Raw genomic sequence first — 22,420 nt, forward strand, 5'->3', positions numbered from 1 at the left:
GGACAGAAACATGTACAATTTGAAGAGGAATATCTTGTATCTGATAACGACCGGAACTTCAAAAAACCGGCCACCTTCAAAGTTTAGCTGCGTTAGAACTTCAGTGACTCTCAAGTAGGTTGCGTTATTGCAACTTTAAAACGAGCGATTAGTGTGTATTCACAACTACGACCATACCCAGAAAACGTATTTCAGTTTCGTTAGCCTGCCAAATCCTTCTTGAATTTCTGAACTCTGCGAATCCTACCATGGCTAACAAAATCAGATCAACTCCGTTCTCGGACATGCTTGATTCGAAAACAGATTGTGACACTGCGGAAGCTTGTATGTAGATGTGAGGGTGGATTTATTTTACTCATATAATTCCTTTTCAACAACAGGATTTTTTCTGTGTGTTCCACCATAGAATTCCCAGAAGAAAACACAACAAACTTCACACAGTCCGACAGGGATTATGTTGTTTGGACGGATATTAATTTTTTCAGGAAATGGAATTTGAATAAATTGAATAGAGCCTGGTATCCTCCGGAAATTTCGTCTCTTTCCGGGATCAAGGTCAATGGATCCGAGGGGCCATCCGGTTCTCCTGTACCGTAAAACAATTGTTTTTCTTGTCTGCAGAACCACTCTTTTCTAGTCTAACTGTCACTTTTTCAGAGGTCATGAGACTGTCAATCACAGAAAAAATGGAATCAAAAATGAAAATGTTTCTTTTATTGCCTGCTACACTCGAATCACTCATATGACGTATTCCCATTTTTTAAACCGATTTACCGTTTTCTTCCGCAAAAATTGAAAGTGAAAAGCTGACTATGAAGGTTTACGAACAGTTTTTTTTTTCAGAAAAAACACAGATTTTGGAAATTTTTTCATTCTGAATCTACTGTAAACAGAAAGATGTTAAAAATGAGTAAGTTAGGAAGATATATTTCCAAATTGTTTTCATCAATTATTTACAACCAGATAGCAGATAAGCTTGCTATCCGCTTAACAGATCAGATGTAACACATGTAGGTAGACCGGAAATTGAAGTAGGAAAAGTTAACATCCGAGGGGATACACTTCAGGATGTTCCTTCAGGAAATCAGCAATCGTCTGTTTTTCAATGTTAACAAGATCAGCGAGGATCAAAAATCTGAATGTAAAATTACAGAATTTTTGTTTTGTACAGCCTCCTTGGGGATAAAAACAAGGCCCAGTTTTGTTGTTCATTATGAGGGTGGCTACCAAGAATGAAAAAATGTACCGAGAATTGAAAATAGTCAGGTTTTGTACTTGAAAAACTTTTTTAAAATCTGAGAATGTCTGAGACAATGAATAATAAAAGAGCCCTTACACTGTCAAGTTTGAGCTGAATTATCTCGGCTCTCGTGTAAGTTATCAAAAATTTGTCAACTATTAAAATGTCTGTCATTATATAAGCTATATTTTGTCAATTGGTTACTTTTTGATATCTTTCACAAAAAGTGAGATATACGGGTTCAAAGTTGACCGTGTGTCCACAACCCCCCCCCCCCCCCCACACCGCGTCGTCATCTTTAAGTCAATTTATCTCGGTTGCTATGCAAGACGTTGAAAACTTAACAACTGATAAAATTTTTGTCGTATTATCACCAATATTTTATCAGTTGACACATTTTTGATATCTCTCATAGGAGCCGGGATAATTGAGCTCAAACTTGACAATCCTTATATTACAAGGTAATCTTATCCACCTTGTGTACAATCCAGTTTTCTTTAATGACAAACAGTTATTCATTTGTATTGCTAAGTGTTACTAAATATGTCAACATAATTGGCATTAGGCAAATTATGAGTTTCCCCTGTTTCCGGTGATCCCACTGATCGGTCATTTTCTTTTCTGTACAATCATCATGTTCTTCTTCTACCTTCCTTATCTTTCATCTTTCAACTGTGCACATGAATTTTCAGAGAAAACGTTCGAACTTGCACAATTTTAAGTTTTGCAATCCATGATGCAAAACGAGAGGGTCTATGGGTAAACATAGACGACAGACAGCAACAGTCCGGTCAAACGGCCGTGGGAAAATGGGAGTGGCTCCGCGGGGAGGTAGGAGCACAAGAGAGGAGGGGAAATGGGGGGGGGGGGGCGGAGCTTCGGCGGAGAGCAGTATAAAAGACAACTCGAGAGGCGGTGCATCTTCATAAAACGTTCCGTTTCTCTGTCTCACAATGATTCACATGCCAATCCACGCTACATTCGACACTACCACCTATGAGCTCCGACGTCTTCGCCTCCTGACTCCAAGGAAATCCTAACTCTTCCCGAACAACCAAACTACTGTATCTACCTCTGTACATATTTCTATACATATATTTTGGTTCGTAGCTGCAAAACTAGATGATGTTCATACAATGATGCTACGAGTTCTGAAGCAACGGGTCCTTCTGGATGTCTCAATCTCGATCTCAATCTGCTTCCATTTTACGAGAAGAGGATATCTCAACTTCAAACTTCACGGGTTCTCATAATTTGTTGATATTTTGTTGATCTCAATTTATTTGTGTTTTCCGATTCTCTTTTATAATAAATTTATTTGGAATCTGTACCCAGCCTGTGTCATTTTTTGTACTTTCAGATCAATCGAACAAATCAAATCAAAAAAAGCGAATCAAAAAGACATTCGTTGGTCTTTTCATTAGAATTAGACATCCTCATGTTACCCACAAAAAACCGGTTATTTCCTCTGTCAAGTGTCGGTCAATTGTTGTCAAATGTCACTAGAGGTCTTGGCATTTTGTCAAACTTGCAGTCTGCACCTGAAGTTATTTATTGGGATTTAAAAAGTACAGCGTTCGGTTTAGCAATTGATTCTAACCTTTTGTCTCCTGCCAGTAAACGCCAAAACAGAATTTTCATGACCAAAACGAAAAACGTAATTATCAAACTGTTTTATGTTTGGGCTAAAGAATTTAACAATAATAATTTATTAAATTTCAAAATGCAGCTTTCACATAAATTTGAACCAAAATAGGAGTGAGATCGAAGTGTAGCATCAGTAGTAGATGAGATTTTTTGAATCCATGGATGACGGTTTCAGGGGAGATCCGAGAGAAGTTGTACCAGTTGGAGTTGGAAGCAATAATTTAATAAATAGAGTGTGGAATATGCACACAGTCGGAATATAGAATCAATTGGATTCGTATTGAAATAAATTATTTTAGAAATAATAAATTAGTTCATTTTACGAGCAACTGTAGCCTGAAGTCGAGCTAACCGGCTATTGGTTGGAGCTCGTTTTGGCTCTTCACAGGAAGAGATTTCGTTGTGGGTTGGAAGATGGAACATAATTTACTAGAGAAGACGTTGAGATGTAAAACAACATAATTTTTCAGACGATTCCCCTCCTATTTATACTAGTGATAAGTCTCCTCCCACTTTGATAGTAGTAGATGATTTTAACAAATTGTTTTTTTGTTGTCAAGTTTCGTTTTTAGAGTTGAAACTTCGGATGGAGATTAGGGCTAGAAGAAGGTGAATATCTAACATGTTTGAAGATAAAATGAGATATCTTTTGATTTCAGGGAAACACGGAAAAGTGCAAAAAGTCGCCAACTGAAGTTCCCATCACAAAAAGAACCGGTTTTTACTATCTTCCCTCTTTTGATATCAGTGTCCACGAGAGACAATCATTGTCATTTGTCAAATGTCAAATGTCATTTTGCCACATTGCCACTATTCTTATCAGTTTGTATGTCTTTCTGCTTCTCTGACACTTGCAAACTTATCACTGTTTCCTCAATTTTGCTCTTGAACTTTCTAGAGTGATCTCAGGAATAACTATGATGTTTCACGGTTATGGTTTCTGAATCATGGTAAATAAAATAATTTTTCCAGTGGTCCTCAGGCCTGTCGGCATGACTCATTTTTCCCAGAGATCTACTATAAGCGATGAGTAATTATATCTATTTACAAGTACACTATCTTTAAGGAACTAACTGATAAATGATATCAAGGGGAGACAGACAACATATGTTTCGCTCTTGTTTCAATCAAAGGACCGAAAGTCATGCAACTAAATGTGTTGATCTTTATTTTTTAACGAAAATGATTCATGCGGTTTGTAGAGTTGTTTTCTTTTTCTCATAATTTTTTCTTCCAAGATTGTTTCTGACTTTTCTTTTGGCCAAACCGGAAGCCGTGTCTTAACCTTTTAGTTTCCTGATCCTCTAATGGTTATTTAAATATTCAAATCAAGCTAGGCTTCCGACTCCTGTCTAGTTGAAAAGAAAAAAAAACAAAATCAAGTCAAAAGAAAAGCCATTCATTGACGTTAATGATGGGTCTAACATCTCACACAACTTCCAGGATAAAATCGTTTTTGTCTGGAAAAATTGCAGATTTTATTTTGAATCATTGAATAAAGAGTTGCGCTCTGTGATGATATTTTTGGAAATGTCTGCAAAAAGTTATGTTCATCATCTGGAACTTTCTTGAACAGGATCAAGTGATTTGAACTTTAACATTTTATGATCACAGAAGGACATACAAACTGATAAGAATAGTGGTAATGTGGCAAAGTGACACTTGACAAATGACAATGGTTGTCTCTCGTTTAAACTGATACAAAAAGAGAGAAGATAGTAAAAACCGGTTTTTTGTCATGAGAACTTCAGTTGGCAACATTTTGCACTTTTTTGGTTTTCCGGAGATCGAGATATTCCTAAACTATACTATTAGATGTTCTCCTTCTTCTTCTAGCCCTAATCTCCATCCGAAGTTTGAACTCTAAAAACGAAACTTGAAAACAAAAAAACAATTTGTTAAAATCATTTACTACTATCAAAGTGGGAGGAGACTTATCACTACTATAAATAGGACGGGAATCGTCTGAAAAATTATGTTGTTTTACATCTCAACGTCTTCTATTAAATTATGATACATCTTCCAATTTACAACGAAATCTCTTCCTGTGAAGAGCCAAAACGAGCTCCAACTAATAGCCGGTTAGCTCGACTTCAGGCTACAGTTGCTCGTAAAATGAACTAATTTATTATTTCTGAAATAATTTATTTCAATACGAATCCAATTGATTCTATATTCCGACTGTGTGCATATTCCACACTCTATTTATTAAATTATTGCTTCCAACTCCAACTGGTACAACTTCTCTCGGATCTCCCCTGAAACCGTCATCCATGGATTCAAAAAAATCTCATCTACTACTGATGCTACACTTCGATCTCACTCTCATTTTGGTTCAAATTTATGTGAAAGCTGCATTTTGAAATTTAATAAATTATTATTGTGAAAATCTTTAGCCTTTGCATGAAATATAGAACAGTTTGATAAGAATTATGGAAAGTCAATTTTATTTTTTTTTGGCAAAAGACTAGAGATTGAAATCAGATGCTAAACCGAACAATGTACTTTTAAATCTCAATAAATAACTACAGATGCAGACTGCAAGTTTGACAAAATTCCAAGACCTCTAGTGACATTTGACAATAATTGACCGCCACTTGACACAGGAAATAACCGGTTTTTTTGTTGGTAACACGAGGATGTCTAATGAAAAGACCAACGAATGTCTTTTTGATTCGCTTTTTTGATTTGACTTGTTCGATTGATCTGGAAGTACTTTGTTTGTTTATTTTTCTATTTTTGACCTGGATAAACAAAAACAATCATTTGATCAAGTAAAAGTTAATTAGCTCTTATTGTTAAAAAGTGAAAGCATGTATATTATTTAAAAGTCTAATGTCAAAAAAGTACTATAATTTATTTCTGGAATTTTAGGTTGTGAGTTGAAATAATAAATTTTCGAAAAAACTGAAAAAAAGTTAGATTTCTTTTTTTTACTGGTTCTGCCGTTTTTTTTCAAGGGGAGTAAACAAACAAATACTACAATGTTATTTTACAGCCTCTTAATATTTTTGCACTCAACTGGAAAATAAACAACACTCGCAGTCATATCACAATCATTATGTTATCAGTTCCTCAAATGATGCTCTTGAAAATCAATGAAAATCAATTTTCATCAGATTCTTAGTCATACCGTCATAATACATGAAAAATTCGAACCCAACTTTAACCGGATTTCATCCACTAACCTCAAAAACATCTCCGAATTTTAAACACATCCCAGCTTTAAACCAATCCCATCACAAATATCTGCTTCATCTTCTTACCATAGCACAATAACTTCCTATGGATAATCATGTTTTCAATTTCCCTAATTTTTTCGTATACCGTGTTTAAGTGTTTAGTCATAGAGATGTTTATGGATTTGTCATCTGATAATTCCATTGTTGTTGCACTCTTTTAGTCTCACATCACTTAGTCTGGGAGACACTTCTCTGCCATTCAATTTTTGGGGATAAAAAGAGTGCAATCAGAAGGATCGAAGATTTCCAAAAAAAAAGAACTATGAACACTTCCTGCAATGCGAGATTGTATTCAAATAACTGCTCTTTGTTTGAAAACAATTGTAGTTCAAATTGTCTAAAAAGAGATGTTACATGAGTAATTGTCCTTATACTTGGTTAAACAGTACCGGGCAATAAGATACCGTGAAACCTGTGATAATAGGGCCCCCAAACTTTATACTTTGAGCCATTTTATCTGGGTTTCTGTCAAAGATTTTAAAAGTTGTCAACGGACAAATTTTTTATTATAATATCACCAATATTTTATCAGTTGACAGATTTTCGATATCATTCAAAAGACTTGAGATAATTAAGCTTAAACTTGACAGTGTGGGGGCCCTTCTATTACAGGTTTTACTGTATACAACTACATATTTTTCCGTTGATATTCGGTCATTTCGATCATATTCAGGAGTCTGAAGCTTGGTTTTCAAGTTTCCGATCACTTTGAAACTTCTGGAGCGTGTAAAACAAACCTAGATTGAAAATGTTTCATTCACAGGGTGTAAACATAGTCTAAATATCTGATAGTTTCCGTTCAAAGTTTCCAACTCTTGTCCTGGAACATCGAGAGAATTTCCAAAGAAAAATTTCTATGTCGTTATCAACTTATCACAGACAATTTTTGTGATTTCAAAGAACGCATGTATACTTTTAGTAATCATTTATTGAGATTTTTAGAGATCAATTAAAAATCGAAGGACAATTATGGAGATCCGTAGATTGTTGAACCCGGCGTTGAAAAAGGCAGCGTATCCTTGAAGTGAAGTGATAGAGCAGAGGATTGAAGAATTAAATATTCAGAATTTTAGTCGAATTTTCGGACGATAGTCGTCTGAAGTCGTGAACGACGGAGCTCATAGGTGGTAGAATCGAATGTTGCGTGTATTGGCATGTGAATCATTTTGAAGAATTGAGGAGAGAGTCGAATGAATTCGAGATGTGTTTTCCTTAAAACTCTGCCTGCTTTTATAGTCTCTTCTGCCTAAGCTCCGCCCATTTGACTGACCACCATGAATTGCTCCCCGTTATCATCTATTCACACTCGTATATCATTGAAACTGTTCGTTTCATCATGCAATGAAAATGGGCTTCTCCGAAAAAAAGGTTGCAAAGTTTTCAAATGATAAGAAGTACTTCTCCTAGAAGTGCATCGAACATTTTCATCATTCAATGCAGACACAAATCCCAAAACGTTCCTGTTTACTTTTTCAGATCAGATCTTCGAAATCTGGAAGAATCTTAAAGGTCTGAAAAGGCTTCACCAAACAACATGTTTGACGTTAGAGCAGCATTTTTTGGAATTAAAACAAAACGAGACTTTTTGTTTCTGACTTTTCTCTGATTCTCAAAGATTGCACTATTTGTTGTTATTTATGATCTGAATTTCATAAGCTCGTTTCTTCTGGAATTGTAGATCAGGAAACGTCAGTCTCTCTCCGATATCATTGATCACAGTACAGTCTGCTTCCGACTCTTTTACTCGTAGCAACGAAATTTCACAGCTCCGTCTTATCTCGAAAAGCGAAATGTTTCGAAACCATCATCACCTAACCCATTAATTGAAAATCATTTTCGTCACGAAACTCGTCACATTTTTCTTCGCTATACTACCGTGAGAAATAAGGCGGGAATAGTTGGAGTATGTGTACGTACACAGCCTCCAACGGAAAGGGGCGGAGCTTATTGGAAGGATGGAAATGGGTGTCCAGTATAAAAGGGTGGAGAAGATGGAGAAAAGTAATACAATTCGTATATTTCATAAAAAATGATTCACATGCCAATCCACGCTTCCTCAAGCCTCGAGCTTCATGCCTCCAGAAGACTCCGACGTCTTCAGAATTCTATTGTTCGCACTTTCAACTGAACTATTCAACGACTCTTGAACTTGTATTTCTGTACATTCAACTATATATATTTTCTATCATATCTGACTTCGCCGGATTATGGGTTCAACATTTTTCAAATCGATCTCGCAACCATGGAAAATTCTTGCTTTACACGACAATCCAAAAGGCTTTAAGTTTAATTATTTAAATTTATTTTTTATAGATTTACATAGATGTACATATAATAATTATTGCTATAATAAATGTTTATTAATTGATAATATTTTTGTTCTTTGCAAAAAAAAAAGTTGACCAAGAAAAGGGAAGAATCGTAACCACGTGCTGTCTTCTGCGTAAAATATGTATTTCCCTTGATAGTGAGAAGACACAATAAATCAAAGGTCTTCATCTTCTTTTTTCAATTTGAAACAACTATTGTCTTGTTTGTTTATTCATTTCATTTCACCTAATTTCAGAGACGGTCCATTACCGTGTTTCTAATAGAAAACCACTGACTCGCCAACTTTAAGCACCTATATCTCGATTCCTGTAAAAGATATCCAAAATTTATCAACTGACAAATTATTTTTGACAAAATGATAAACATTTTGTTGTTGACTGCTTTTTTATATCTCTTACAGGAACCGAGATATACGGTCTCAATGTTGGCGCTTTGGGCAGAGTGTTTACGAGCCTACAGGTTCATTGAAAAAATGATTTTCGTCTAGACGAGCCGAAGTGTAATTCTACGAATTTTCAACGAAATGAACGTCTTTCGCGACGGAAAACGAGAGAAACGGCAAAATAAAATGAAGGATAGATAGGTGGTTCTTTGCGCCCAGAGTACAAGAAGACGTATTATATAAATTTATTTCGAGATTCTACAGGAAATCCGGGTGAATAATAGTGTGTCCTACGGCTCAGGGGAGTCACAAAAACAATTTAAAATTTTTGACCTCAAAAATTATATACGTAGTCAGAGTCCTATCTTGATGGGTTTACCTGTATAAGTGCCAAGATAAAAATTAGTCATTTATGAGTAAACAAAAAAATGACAAACATAAAAGTTGTAGGATTTTATTTTGTTGGTTCTGGTATTTAGGATTTTATTGAAATTGGTTCTGGAAGAATATGACTAACCTAGTTTCTGGCTTTCAAACTCTTGAACCTCTGCCATGACGAATTAGACAGAAATAATCGAGGAAGATTCTAGCTATGAAATCCTATTTCCTGATTTCTGGAGGCCAGAAGTCCAGAGTATATAGCCAGCTATATACTATACTCGAGCTTCCGCTCTCTCGTATGTTATATTTTGATCTCAAGAAATGCCGAGAGAAAAATAAGGAACATCTCTTGTTGACAGCGAAAGGATAATCCATCCAAAAGGTCTCGATTAACTATAAATCCAGGAAATAAACAAGATTAGATTAGGGAATAATTGCTCGGAGAGCAGATTAATGTTTATGAACATTTTGAGTTTGCTACTTGGAATGTTTTGAAGATCCAGGTTACTGTAGAGGCTTGTTTCGAGGAAAAATCTGGAAAATCTGAAGCACTCCTGAAAAAATATTATTTTTTGGTGAAGCTACTCTGATAGAACTCCACCTTGTCCTTAGACTTTGAGCTCAATTATCTCGGTTTCTGTGAAAGATATCCAAAAGCAATCAACTGATGAAATGTTTATCCTAATATCAACAATATTTTGTCAGTTGACTACTTTTTATTATCTCTTAGAGTAACCGAGATAATTGAGCTCAAAGTCAAGGGATATGGTGGCGTTCTAAAAGAGAGTTTACGGTATTTTAGATACAAACTGTAGCTTTTTGAAGACGACAAAGACCACCCGGAAACTTTATCACTATCCCATGACTATCCTGGTTTTCCTACAGAAGATCTATCTTCTGCTGCAGGCTGAAGACTTTGTCCCTCTGCGTGGCACTCGTTCAAAAAATTCAGAGAAGGATCACCCGATTCACATGAAATGATTGTTGTCTGATGCAATCTACCACCATCTCTCTCGACGGTTCATGTGCACCTGTACTGTCTTCTTCTGACCTTTATTTCATTTTCAAAGAACACTCATCAGCACATTTTGATTTATTAATTATTTATTTCAGCAAGGGTTTTCTTTTGGAATGTAAGCAAAAAGTAAATAAATAAAAATGATAATGGAATGAATTTTAAAGCACCAGAAGGTTCCTTGTTGAGATCAGATTGAGCAGTGTTGATTGCGAGATACCCGGGAGCAGTTTTTTTGAAATCAGAATCGTGGCGACACCCAATTGACAATAAGAGTAGTGAATGTACAAATATATTCAAATGGAAGTAGAAGACTGGAAATCAGTCTAGATTGCGCACGATTGAGAAGCTTTGAATTCGTCGAAGTCGACGGATCGAAGTGATGGATTGGTGGAGCTCGAGGCTCGAAGTGTAGTGAATTGGCATGTGAATCATGGTTTGATTGTGAAAAGAGAGAGTGTCTTCGTATGCATTTGCCGTCTTTCCCCGCTTATATACTCACCGCCCCTTTCTGAGACTCCGCCCATCGGACTGCTGCTGAAGTTGGCTGGTGGTGGTCACTCTCGATCACATCATGGTTTCCCATTTAGACTCCGCCCATTTTCCCACGGTGTGAGGCGAAACAAGGAGGGCAATATATGACTGGTATGATTCAGTGATGTGATGACAGTTTCTCCGAGAAAAGAAACTCCGTTTGTGACACCTCGATAAGCAACAGTAGTGCAAATAAATTGACACAAAAAGTGGCAGAGAAACTACGAAAATCGGCATCTTTATGATTTTTAAACTTCTGTAGAATGGTAGTTTGTAAGATGACGAATCGAAAACATTTGTCGTCTTTTCTGAAACTTAGGGGTAGGGACTGAAAAACAAAACAAGTGTAAATAGTGCCTTTAAAAGATGATCCGTACATTATTACTCACATGTATTCAAAATCTAAAAATCTCTGATCACATCACCATGAAAAGAAAATGAACTCAATGAAAAGAGTTTGAACCTCCAAGTAAGAAAACAATGAGTACCCAGAATGATCTCACCCAGATTAGGGCTTCCCCGAAGAATTCACAGTTTTCGAAAAGTGATGTAACCCCCCATTTCAAACTTTGCACTCGTTCTTCTCTTCCGTTGCAAAGTTTCTTTTTCGGTCGCCCGGTCCGTTGGAGAGTGACACATTTTGAGTCAACAAATCGAGTGGGAGAGAGAAAGGTTCGGAGGGAAAGAGCAAAAAAGTTTGCAGGGCCGTGGGAAAGGTAGGCACATGGGAAAATTAGGTCATCAGGGAAATTTCTCGTGATTTTGGATTTTGCAAAAATTCTCTGAATATGAATACTTGAATTTTTGGAATTCTTATAAATCGACCAGTCTGTTTGCCGCGCCTCCGGCGATTCAAATAGTTGGCTGGTGCGCCTTCGGTGCGATTTGACCTAGTTTTTACTCGTTCTTTGCTTTTCTTCTAGACAAAACAAGATTTCTGGACCAAAACGATCTGAAGTGGTTTTTAGGCCATAACTCGGCTCAGATTAGATTAGGAGTCTTTGGAACTTCTTTGAGAATGAGACTTTAAAATAAGTAGAAATGACCTCATGCTAAAAATTTTACGATATCGGGAAGTCTGAAAAACTTGAGGTTTTTGAAAGGGCTATTTGAAACTTTCTGAATACTTAGAACACCCAATATTTGAAAGATTTTATGAAAAGTAAACCAGATCTTTCTTCATAAAAATTCGAAATTGCATGCATCGCAGTTCTAACCCCACTCTCATAAACGTTCCAACTACCGTAAACCCTCTAATAGAGTTTCACCCAAACTGTCAACTTTAAGTATATATCACATTTCCCGTAAAAGATCCCAAAAAACTTTCAACTAACAAAATATTACTGAAATTATGATAAACATTTTATCAATTGAGCATTTTTTGATATCTCTGACAGGGAATGAGATATATGGGCTCAAAGTTGACGGTCAGCGTTGGACTCTGTCAGAATGTTAACGGTATTTAGCTCTCCAGTTGTTCAATCAGTTGAAAGCGGAACTGGGCTACTGTCAATTTTAAAACTTTTTGAATTTGGAGAGAATAACATAAGATAAGCCGTTCCAACAGTTTTAATCTCAAAACATTACAAAGATTTAACCACACAAGCTTAATATGGAACGCTTGTATCATTTCCCAGTGAGTCAAGATGGATTGGACGAGCCCACGGGTTTAGTGTAGTTACCGTAATCCCGAAAACTTTTCGAACACCTGGAAAACAACTTCAGCCTTCTTACGGTCTGTTCCGGAGACCGGGGGTCTATTTCTAACCTTGGTTGTAACAATATTTGCAGAACATTTTTCACGAGAAAAACTCTGTCAGTGTTTTTGGCTGCCCACAGACATCGGAACACCTGTCACTCCCACATGTTTCATCGCCGGAAACGAGAGTTAGCCATTGGTCATGTTCAAGATCAATAGCAAACAAAAAACACAAATAAATAAGCTTTATTATCCATTTTTGAAGAAAAAAGATGAGATCATAATGTTCATCCACCCACCCGTTTGTATTCTGAACACTGCGTGTTTTATGAAAATCAGGTAGAATCCTTCCGTTGTGTCTGGTAGAGAAGCAAACGACTATTTGTGCAAATCAAACGACAAACACGAACTTTTAGTACGTCAGGGTCTTCGATATTCCATACAGAAATATGAATCATGTTGAAAGACGAGAATAAGAATAGATGTCGTTGGTGTATGTAGCAAGAATGCAGTAAAAGACTTTTGATGTTTCTCTTTTTATATGCTGGTGTTTCTTCATCCTTTTTGCCGTTTAATTTGTCTAGACTCCGCCCCTTAGAATACCGTGCACAGCGATACCGTTGGTTTTGAAATGAAGAGGTTACCCATTTCAATTTTTGATCAATTTAAAAGATGGGTGGCGGATCTCACATAGGGAGTAGCCAGTATAATTAAATTGAATTAAGGTTACTATATCTTCCCGCTAAAGTTTGGATTCCAAAAAATTACCTTTCAACTGTTCCTGGAATATCTCAAAACACGATTTCAACAAGCAACACATATAGTATACTCTAATCTCAACATGTGACTTTTCTTCTGATTCCTACAATCGACATAATCTTTGGGACGAGCGAAATGAAAAGTTTCAAGAATTCTGGTAAATGGGATTATAGGGGTGAATAAACAAGATGACTGGCTAAATCCGATGACACTTTCTCTATTCATGCTCGGACAACAGGAGACACAATCTCCTGCGGAACATAAATATGGACACTTTGAGGATTTGAGATCGTGTGATAACTAATCCTTTTTATCTCTGCACCCTTTATTTATTTACAAAACATCACACATGTAAATGTTTCAATTCTGGAACTAAGAAAGTGGACTTGACTGAAAATCAAGGCTGTCGGAAACAGGGCCGCGGTCCGCCTCCAGCTGTCCGTTCTTCGGAAATCAGCTCAACCACTCAGCAATCCCACTTATCACAGAATTACCCTAACCAAAAAAGTCTTATAACAAAACATCAATGCTGTAAATGTCAAAGATATAATGAAAAACCATTCCCATATCATATCGAACGCCATAACTTTGAAAGACGTAAATTTGAAGGGATTCATTCCGTAAAAATATTCATGACAGATATAATAATAATCTATTGACAATCCAAAAGCAATTGTCAGTCACTTCTATGAATCACTTTCCTGCAATTTTTTGTCTTCGAAGTAACTCTGCAGACCGAAACCAAGTGTCCAAAACCAAGAGATGACCCTGATTTACTAATTCGGTTGTTTACGATTTTAGTTAGCATAAATTGCACTTACGAACGGTCGATTCGATACTACCGCCGAGATGAAAAGGAGGGATCCGTGTAGACATGAGAGGATTAAAGAAAAGAGAACCCCGACGAAGGTAACGGCAACTTTTTCCGAGGTCGGTGAGACGTCGGTTCGAATTATTTGTTATCAGATAACGATCGAATTTAGAAACAAGGCAGGCGGATCAAGATACTGAATTTTATTGAAAAATTGAATTCTTCAAAGACGTGAGATCAAACTTGGAAAAATTCGTTGTCAGAAGCAAGCGCACATCTGAAACGAACACTCTAATGAAAGGCCACCCAACCTGCCAATTTTGAGCACACATATCTCTATTCCTGTGAAAGATATCAGAAAGTGGTTAACAAATGAAATGTAACTGATATTATGATAAAAATTTTGTTAGTTGATTACTCTTTTATATCTTTCACAAGAACCGAGATATATAAGCTCAAAGTTGGTGGTTTTGGTGGCTGTCTATTAGAGTGTTTACGGTAAACAGAAACGTATTTTTCAGTTGATTTTCAGCCGTTTTGGCCATCTTCAAAAGTCTAGAACTCGGTTGTCAAGATTCCAATCACTTTGAAAATTCTGATGCAAAAAAATACCTAGATTGAAAATTTTGAATTCACAGAATTTTTGGAAAATTCCTAGTTTTAAGTATTGGCTGATTTCTGCAAGGCATCTTTTTCAGTACAACACGCATCAAATATTTGAGATATGGTAAATGGAAATTCAGAATAATACATGTGAACTTTTTTCGAATATAACAATTATTGGGTAGTGGGTCATATGGTTTTTGTTTCTCTTTTTTCTAGAAAAAATGAGTAGACTTTGCAAGACTACTGTACTTTCCAAAACAATGACGTGATGTGTCTAGATCCAGACTTTTCGATTTCATCCCTCATCACACATCACGTCTTCAATATACTAGTTCCAGCGGAGCAATCTTTGTGCTTGTTGCTTCATCGTTCCCTCGTCTTCTTCATTCTACGGGAGGCCCCATTCACGATTCTAAGTCTCATTCCGATTTGAACTATCTCGTTTTCGATGACTAATGTTTGTTAGCTCAATGATGTTCACTTTGCAAGACTGTGCACAAAAAATAGTATAATAGGTGAGCACAAACTACAGGAAGCAACGGAAATTTCGGTAGACGAGGGACCGTTCGTTTTTCGATTAATCTAGAGATCTAATAAATCGCTTCCGTGATTGGAGAACTCAGAAATCTTCTAATCCTTTATTGTTATAACAATGTTTTGTTCAAAGGGTCTAATCCTAATTGCTCTAATCTAATCAAATATCAATCCTCTCATTCTATCAACACGTTGTCCCAAAACGTCATGTTTATCTCCATGAACCAAACAATCAGAATATGTTGTTTCTTCTCTTTCTGTCCCAAATCCGGAAACGCATCCCAGACAAGTATGTAGGGTCAAGAAATCAAACACAGAGAACGTGTCACTTCTGTCGGCACGTCTGCTCAGTGAGCAACGTAGAAAATTGAATAAATCGTGTACGTACGACGGAAAAAGATTCTAAGAATATCCGGGGAAACTCCCTCTTCCGGTTCAAGAATCAACGAGAGAGAGTAGGCGGTTAAATTTGGAGTGAAGTCTATCAGAAAAAATTGTTCTCTTGAACATTCTGACTTCAAACGCACCTTTTTTTGAGGGGGAGTTATTTTTGAGTTCCAAAAAAGGTGTCGACGTCGTCTATCAGAAGACGTGTGTCCTTGCGTCAGGAAAACAAAACACAAGGAAATGTTTAGAAGGGGACCTTTTTGAAAATTTATTGCTTTTTCGAACAGAATATCCAAATAACAGAAGAAGCCAACACCCTTTTCTAGCAGTGGTCTCTAATTCTGGAAGCTCCTAATTCCAAGTTTTGAGAATTTTGCTCCACGAGATTCTTGTGAACGGTAGCATTCCGAATTAATTACTCATGAAAACATATTCAGGAATTACTCATCAAACGAATTTAATCAGCGAAGAATCTAAATGATTCAGAAAATGCACGAGACTGATTTTTCAGTTGCAGAACGTCGAATTTTGGGACTGTACATAAATAAACGTTCCTTACTCATCATAAACAAATTGCAAATCGAGAATTACCCACAGCAGCAAAAAAAATCTAGAATGATCTCCAAATAGATTCTTGTTTTTTTGTCCGTCGAATTCTTTTCCCAACTCCCAATTCATCATTTGCTTTTTGTTTACTGAAACTCATTAAAAACCTGTTATCATTCGGCTGAACAGTTGCACTTTTCAATTGAATTCGAGAGAAATGATAAGAAGGTGATAAAGGTTTGCACAGGGGTGTTTTCAACCGAAAAATAAACAAAAGATATGCTTCCGAAAAGGTATGTACGATCTATGTGTCATCTGACCATATGACCCTGAACTGGTCTCCATTTCTCTCGGGGGAACTTTTTTTGGATAGTTTTTTTAGGATAGCCAGACAATTTGGAGTCTTGTTTAGGTGCTTAGCAGATTCGATAAGTCGTTTTTCGGGTTCGACAAAGTTTGAGATGTTTATACTTGCAATACTTGATGAATCAATTTTTTGTTTACTATCATTTCTACAAATTTTACGAACGTTGTCTAATTACGTTGGATCTCTAGTTTCTGCCAATGGGAACGAAGAGAAACATTTTTAGATGGGGGTTTCAGTGGATAAGGTCTAGATGTCCATTTTGAGATCAGTTGCCGTGAAACCTATATCAGAAGGACACGTTCTCTTATATGGTTCTAAAGTACCTCCGGTGGCCCATTCTTTTTTTTCTTTCTAAAATTTTTAATCGGAAAATTCGGCGAGTTCGTGTTCGAAATTTCGCCGAAATTGATCAAGTTATCAAAGGCCCTTCTATCCTTCTATTCAAGCGGCCCTTCTAATACAGGTTTTACGGTATCTCAACGTTTTAAACCAAAATAAACATTTATAAAAAAGGTCTTCTGACTATTGCGAAAACTAAACTATTTTAAACATAAAAGCTTCAAAAGATTGGGAAGGCTTTTTCAGGTCCCAATTTACAAAGTTCAAGCTTTTATATGAGCATTCTGGAAATTTGAGATCAGCAAGTATAGACCGGAGTTTTCCGGAAACACTTTTTGGAGATACGGAATCTGGAATACAGAATCCGAGAAAAATACGGATTGAGAAATTCAGATGTCTCTGGAATATATTCGCACTGAACTGATGAGATCCTAATTTCTGAGTTAGATTATTCTATTCCAAACAAGAGATCAGAAACTGTTGAACAGTTCCATCTGGTTCAGAAGTTTCATGATGCAATTCTCCGAAAGTTCATGAACCAGGAATCCAGATACACAGTCATCTGGGGTGAGACTCATAAAACTGCGATGCAGAAGCATGGACTGTTCGTGACATTCCGCAGACCGCGTGTATAGTTTAGGCTTTTCCCCCTCTTACGAAATATATGTCCATTTAGGGGTGCCATAACGTCATTTCGTTGTCTACAGTCCCATTTATGAGTTTGAGAGAGTGGAGAGACGCAGGAGGTCTAACTATCACATCTCGGCGTTTCACACGAAAAGAACACAATGTATTTCGTCATCTTTTTTGCCGCTTATTTTGCAGCCGATTTATCAATGGGGGTGATCGAGGAATTGCAAGGGGAGAGATGGAAAGATCGGGGACGAACCAAAAAAATAGGGGGAAAAGTGATTTGTGAACTGTAAATCTTATCAAAAATGACGACATGTTTTAAGAGAAAAGATAAATAAGAGACAGCTGACAATGAAAAAGAAAAAATAATAAATGTTCAGAATTTAAAAAAACAACAATAATGGATATGTTCTGGGAATATGTTCTGTACTGGTCTTGAATATTTTCTGGAAAACTTTTGAGTAAAACACAGAGTTTACTTGTTTACAAAAGGAAATGTCTGGTTAAAGCGATTCAAAAAAACAGTCAGGAAAAAATCCTCTGATAGTGAGAAAATCTGGGTCAAGAAAAAAAACCGTATTTTTCTATAAATGCAACGAAATTTCGCAATCGTAACGTGATAAATGAGAACAAGAAGAGATTTATATATGGGTTGAAACAAAGATGATAGCAATTAGACACTCGTGATTGATTATAATTTATGATCTATCCAATTATGGACTTCCAATCTAGCAACAGGGCTTAACACTGTCAAGTTTCAGCTTAATTATCTCGGCTCTTGTGCAAGATATCAAAAATGGGTCAACTAATGAAATTTTTTTCATAATTTCAGTATAATTTTATCAGTTAACAACTTTTTCATATCTTTAACAAAAACCGAGGTAAATTGGCTCAAAGTTAGGGGTCCTTTTATCACAGGTTTATTTTGCATCCGGTATCCTCAAAAGATCAAACCGTGTTCTTCTGATTTAGAACAAGATGAAATCATATTCGATGAACAGACTTTTCCCTCTTTCTCTGGCTACAAATCCAATGGACTTTGTACATATAACTATAGTTACCAGACTGATAAACGAACAAGGAATCACAATAGGCTACATGACATGATCAACTACAGAAACATGGTCTCATCAGAAAAAAAATGAAATGATTTTTGGGTTCGAAGCTTCAAGAAAGTTAAAAGAGCAGAATTTGATGTTGTGGTAATGATATGTGAACTTTCTTGATTTGAGAGAAAGGAATTTTTAGACCTTTGGTACTTTTAGGTATTATCGGAAGAATGGAGTTTTTCAAAGTTTGAAATTGGAAATTTGGAGTTTTTGGAAAGTTTATAAATTTGGAAATCTTGGTAAATTGACATTTCTGGAAGTTTAGAATTTTTGGAAATTTTAGATTTAAAAAATTTTGGAACTTTTTGGAAATTTGGAATTTTTAGAATTTTCGAAAATTGGGCAGCTTGGGATTTTCGGAAATTTAAAACTTAGAATTTGGAACTTCGGAGTTTTTGGAAATATGGAATTTTTAAGAATTCGGAATAATTGGAACTTTTGAAGACCTGGAATTTTTGGAAATCTGAAATTTTGGAAATTTTGAGATTTGATATTTGAAAATGAAAACTAGGAATATTTTGAATTTTTTGGAATTTTTCAAGTTTCAGAAATTTTGGAATTTTCCGGAAAACTGTAATTGTTGGAAATCTGGACATTTGGAAGTATGGCAATTTGGAATTTTTGGAAACTTTAAAATTTTGGAATTTTTATGATTTTTGGAAATTATGGTAGCTTGGATTTTTCGTAAGTTTAGTTTTTTGGAAATCGGGAAATATTTTGGGAATCTGGAATTCTTGGTAATTTGGAATTCTTGGAATTTGGAAATGTATAGAATTTTTTGATAATGGCAAACTTTTTTAAATATCGGCCACTAGCAAGTCCGTGAACACTGCTGGAAAGCCACCCTTTACTTGAACTTTGAGCTCAAATATCCCAATTTCTATAAAAATATCAAAAACTTGACAACGGGTAAAATGATTCTCATAATATCACCAACATTTTAACATTTTATCATTTGAAAAATTTTTGATATCTCTTATAGAAATTGAGATAATTGAGCTCAAAGTTCGATTCTTTCTTCAAGCCAGGTTTTCAACTTTGGTACTAAATGCATGCTCTAATCGCATTTAAATCAGGAAGACATCTTTCTTCTGACTTTTTCAGAATTCAATCTAAAATTTGTCTTTCTCTGGAAATTTCAGACATGACGGGAGTTCTAAAAAAGATCAAAATCCTCAGCCTATTAGATAAAACCATGAGTAACGGACACTCACTTGCGTCTTTGGTAATTCGAATGTCATGATTATTGTCATTTTTGGAACAATATTTTTGCAGACAGATCTGCCTACACACAACTATTTTAGTAGATATTTCGAGATGTTATGAATGAATAAATCCAAAACCTTTTTTGTCTTATCTGTTAAACCAAATTCGTACAGAGATTACTTCCGGCAATGGGGGATCGTAGTTTTCTCAAACGGTGGTCAACTTTTAATCAAATCACAGATTTTCTGGGATTTTCCTATTCGGAAAAGTTTCGAAATCCGAACACGACGAATTCTGTGTCCCGGCAGAAAATGACGTTTTGTAGGAATTTCGGAAGAAAACGAATCGAATTAGTGTGGACATGATGACTATTCTATTTATTTGTTCTGCAACCATTGAGTCAAAAAATACACAAAAAGTTCAAAACGGTTCGGGAGATATGGGACAAGAATCAACATGATGCTATTGGTTTCACGTGTGTGCAGTTTATTTGAACTTTTAGATGAATGATATTGAAATGTGACAGGAAACAATTAGAAGATAATAAAGACAAGAAACCGATTACGTCTACAGTATACCCGAGTAGCTAATCGTCACTTTTTATTCGAATCTTTTGATTTATGGTTATCTGACGACTGGGAACGTCTGGTGGTCAAAACATTTTTTGTTTAGTTTTTGATTTTGATTCTTTTTTCACAATTGTGTGTGTGTGTGTGGATTGTAGTAACCTAGGTACATTGAAAGGCGCTGTCTAGTATTGGGAACTGGAAGTTGAATGTCATATGTTTATGATGAAAAAACAAATTAGGATCCAGGAATGATAAGTCCTAGGAAGTAGTTTGATGTCAGGAAGAATTATTGTTAGGGACCACAAATCTTGATACAAAGTTTTAAGGGGAAGAAAGCCTCAGCTTCAAAAAGCTCAAATGTAATTGTGAAATTAGTGCACGGAGCCTCAGAAAGGATGATTGTGATAATAAAAGATAATTATTATGCTGGTACAAAAAGTCGGGGCTGTAGAAGAGAAACACCTGTAACCGTGGCCAAAGGTCCCCCAACGACCATAACAGTAACCTACCGTAAAATCTGTAATAGAAGGGCCCCCACACTGTCAAGTTTGAGCTCAATTATCTCGGTTGCTATAAAAGCCATCGAAATTTTGTCAATTATGCCGGTGATATTATGAAAAACATTCTATCAGTTGACAGATTTTTGGTATCTTTTATAGAAACTGAGGTAATTGAGCTCAAGTATAGGGTGGCATTTTACGGTAACGAAGGATGATTACATTCATGCAAAATTGAAAATTATATGTTTCTGCAAGATAAAGGAGATAAAAATAATCTCACAGTTTAAGGTAACCGTGTATTATACAATAGGAAAAGCGGGACGGACAGATAACAGATTTTAAACGGAAATTTAATATTCAAGTCGTCCTTACCAAAAATAGCTTTGAAGGGATTGTAGAGTCATAAGAAGAGTAAAAATCTATTTTTCTTTTATTTTTGTTTCTCAATTTTTTCAATCGAGATGTAGATTTTGAATTCCTAGACGTTTTTGAATGTACCGTATACGGACACACTCTGATAGAGTTACATCCAAACTTCCAACTTTGAGCCCATATATCTCATACCATGTTAAAGATATCAAAAAGATATCAACTTACAAAATATTCATGACATTATGATAAACATTTTATCAATTGACCACTTTTTGATATCTTTCAAAATAAACAAGATATGTAGAGGGGTCACCTTGGGGAGTGTTGGATTCCCCGTGACGGCTCCAGAGAAACAAGCTACCTCCTTGTGCGTGCTGTCTGGTAAAATAGGGGAAAGTGCATCGGTAACAGGGGAACTAGTTATGTCTGTAGCAAGGAGTGGGACGACGAGCGGGCAGATAAGCGGTGTGGAAACAATAATAACAACAGTAGTATCAGTGACCCATTTATTGAGCAGTATATATTTAATAAAGAGAATATATCATCAATAAGAGGTTTCCTTGGAGTCGGGCTGGCTTGGAGACGGACGAGAAGGACATCACTGATCACTCAATAGTTGAAGGGGCAAAAAGCCTTGAACAACAAAAACCCTTCTCCTACCGGTGACAAGCTTATCGCTTCTCATAGACAAAGTTCCCAATAGCACACGCTTCCTAGTGGTCACGATGAGAGCACTGAAAGGAAAACACTCATGAAACAGGTCACAGAACTGGCCGTTAGTCTATTCAGAAGGAAATCTATATCAACTCACATCATTAGCGGTTTCCGATAGTCCAATAAGGCCGGTAAGGCGATCGGAGATCGCCGGAGGTCTTATAGTATTGGAATAGTAGGAATAATGATGAGTAACGAGGTTGACGGACTTGCAAACCGAAGGGAAACGTCACGGAACAGCTCTATTATCCTTGTCAGAGAAAAAAAAGGTTGAGTCGAAGTGTATGCGATGTTTGTAAACAAATATCTGGAAGCGTAAACAACCCGAAACAGTTGAAACGAGTGCGACAGTAACCCGGCGGGAAAATATTAAATTTACTAATTTTTTAGCTTTTCGCATATTTTGCAGCAAATTTCGTCGAATATATTTTTCAAATACCGCAAAAAACAATGAAAAACAAACCATATTCGACGAAATTTGCTGAAAAATATGAGAA

The 22,420-nt window shown here is 36.1% G+C and overlaps 1 protein-coding gene across 1 annotated transcript; it reads left to right on the top strand.

Annotated features, from left to right (window-relative positions):
• Positions 1 to 248: 248 nt before the first annotated feature.
• CBG26154 lies at positions 249 to 2,493 on the top strand (the record flags this gene model as incomplete). The annotated part of the gene is made up of 2 exons (XM_045242132.1): positions 249 to 324; positions 2,363 to 2,493. The coding sequence occupies 2 exons, from the start codon at positions 249 to 251 to the stop codon at positions 2,491 to 2,493; spliced, it is 207 nt and encodes a 68-aa protein (XP_045099369.1).
• Positions 2,494 to 22,420: the final 19,927 nt, after the last annotated feature.

Source organism: Caenorhabditis briggsae, assembly GCF_000004555.2.
Source record: "Caenorhabditis briggsae complete genome, chrII, whole genome shotgun sequence".
NCBI classification, from domain to species: Eukaryota; Metazoa; Nematoda; class Chromadorea; order Rhabditida; family Rhabditidae; genus Caenorhabditis; species Caenorhabditis briggsae.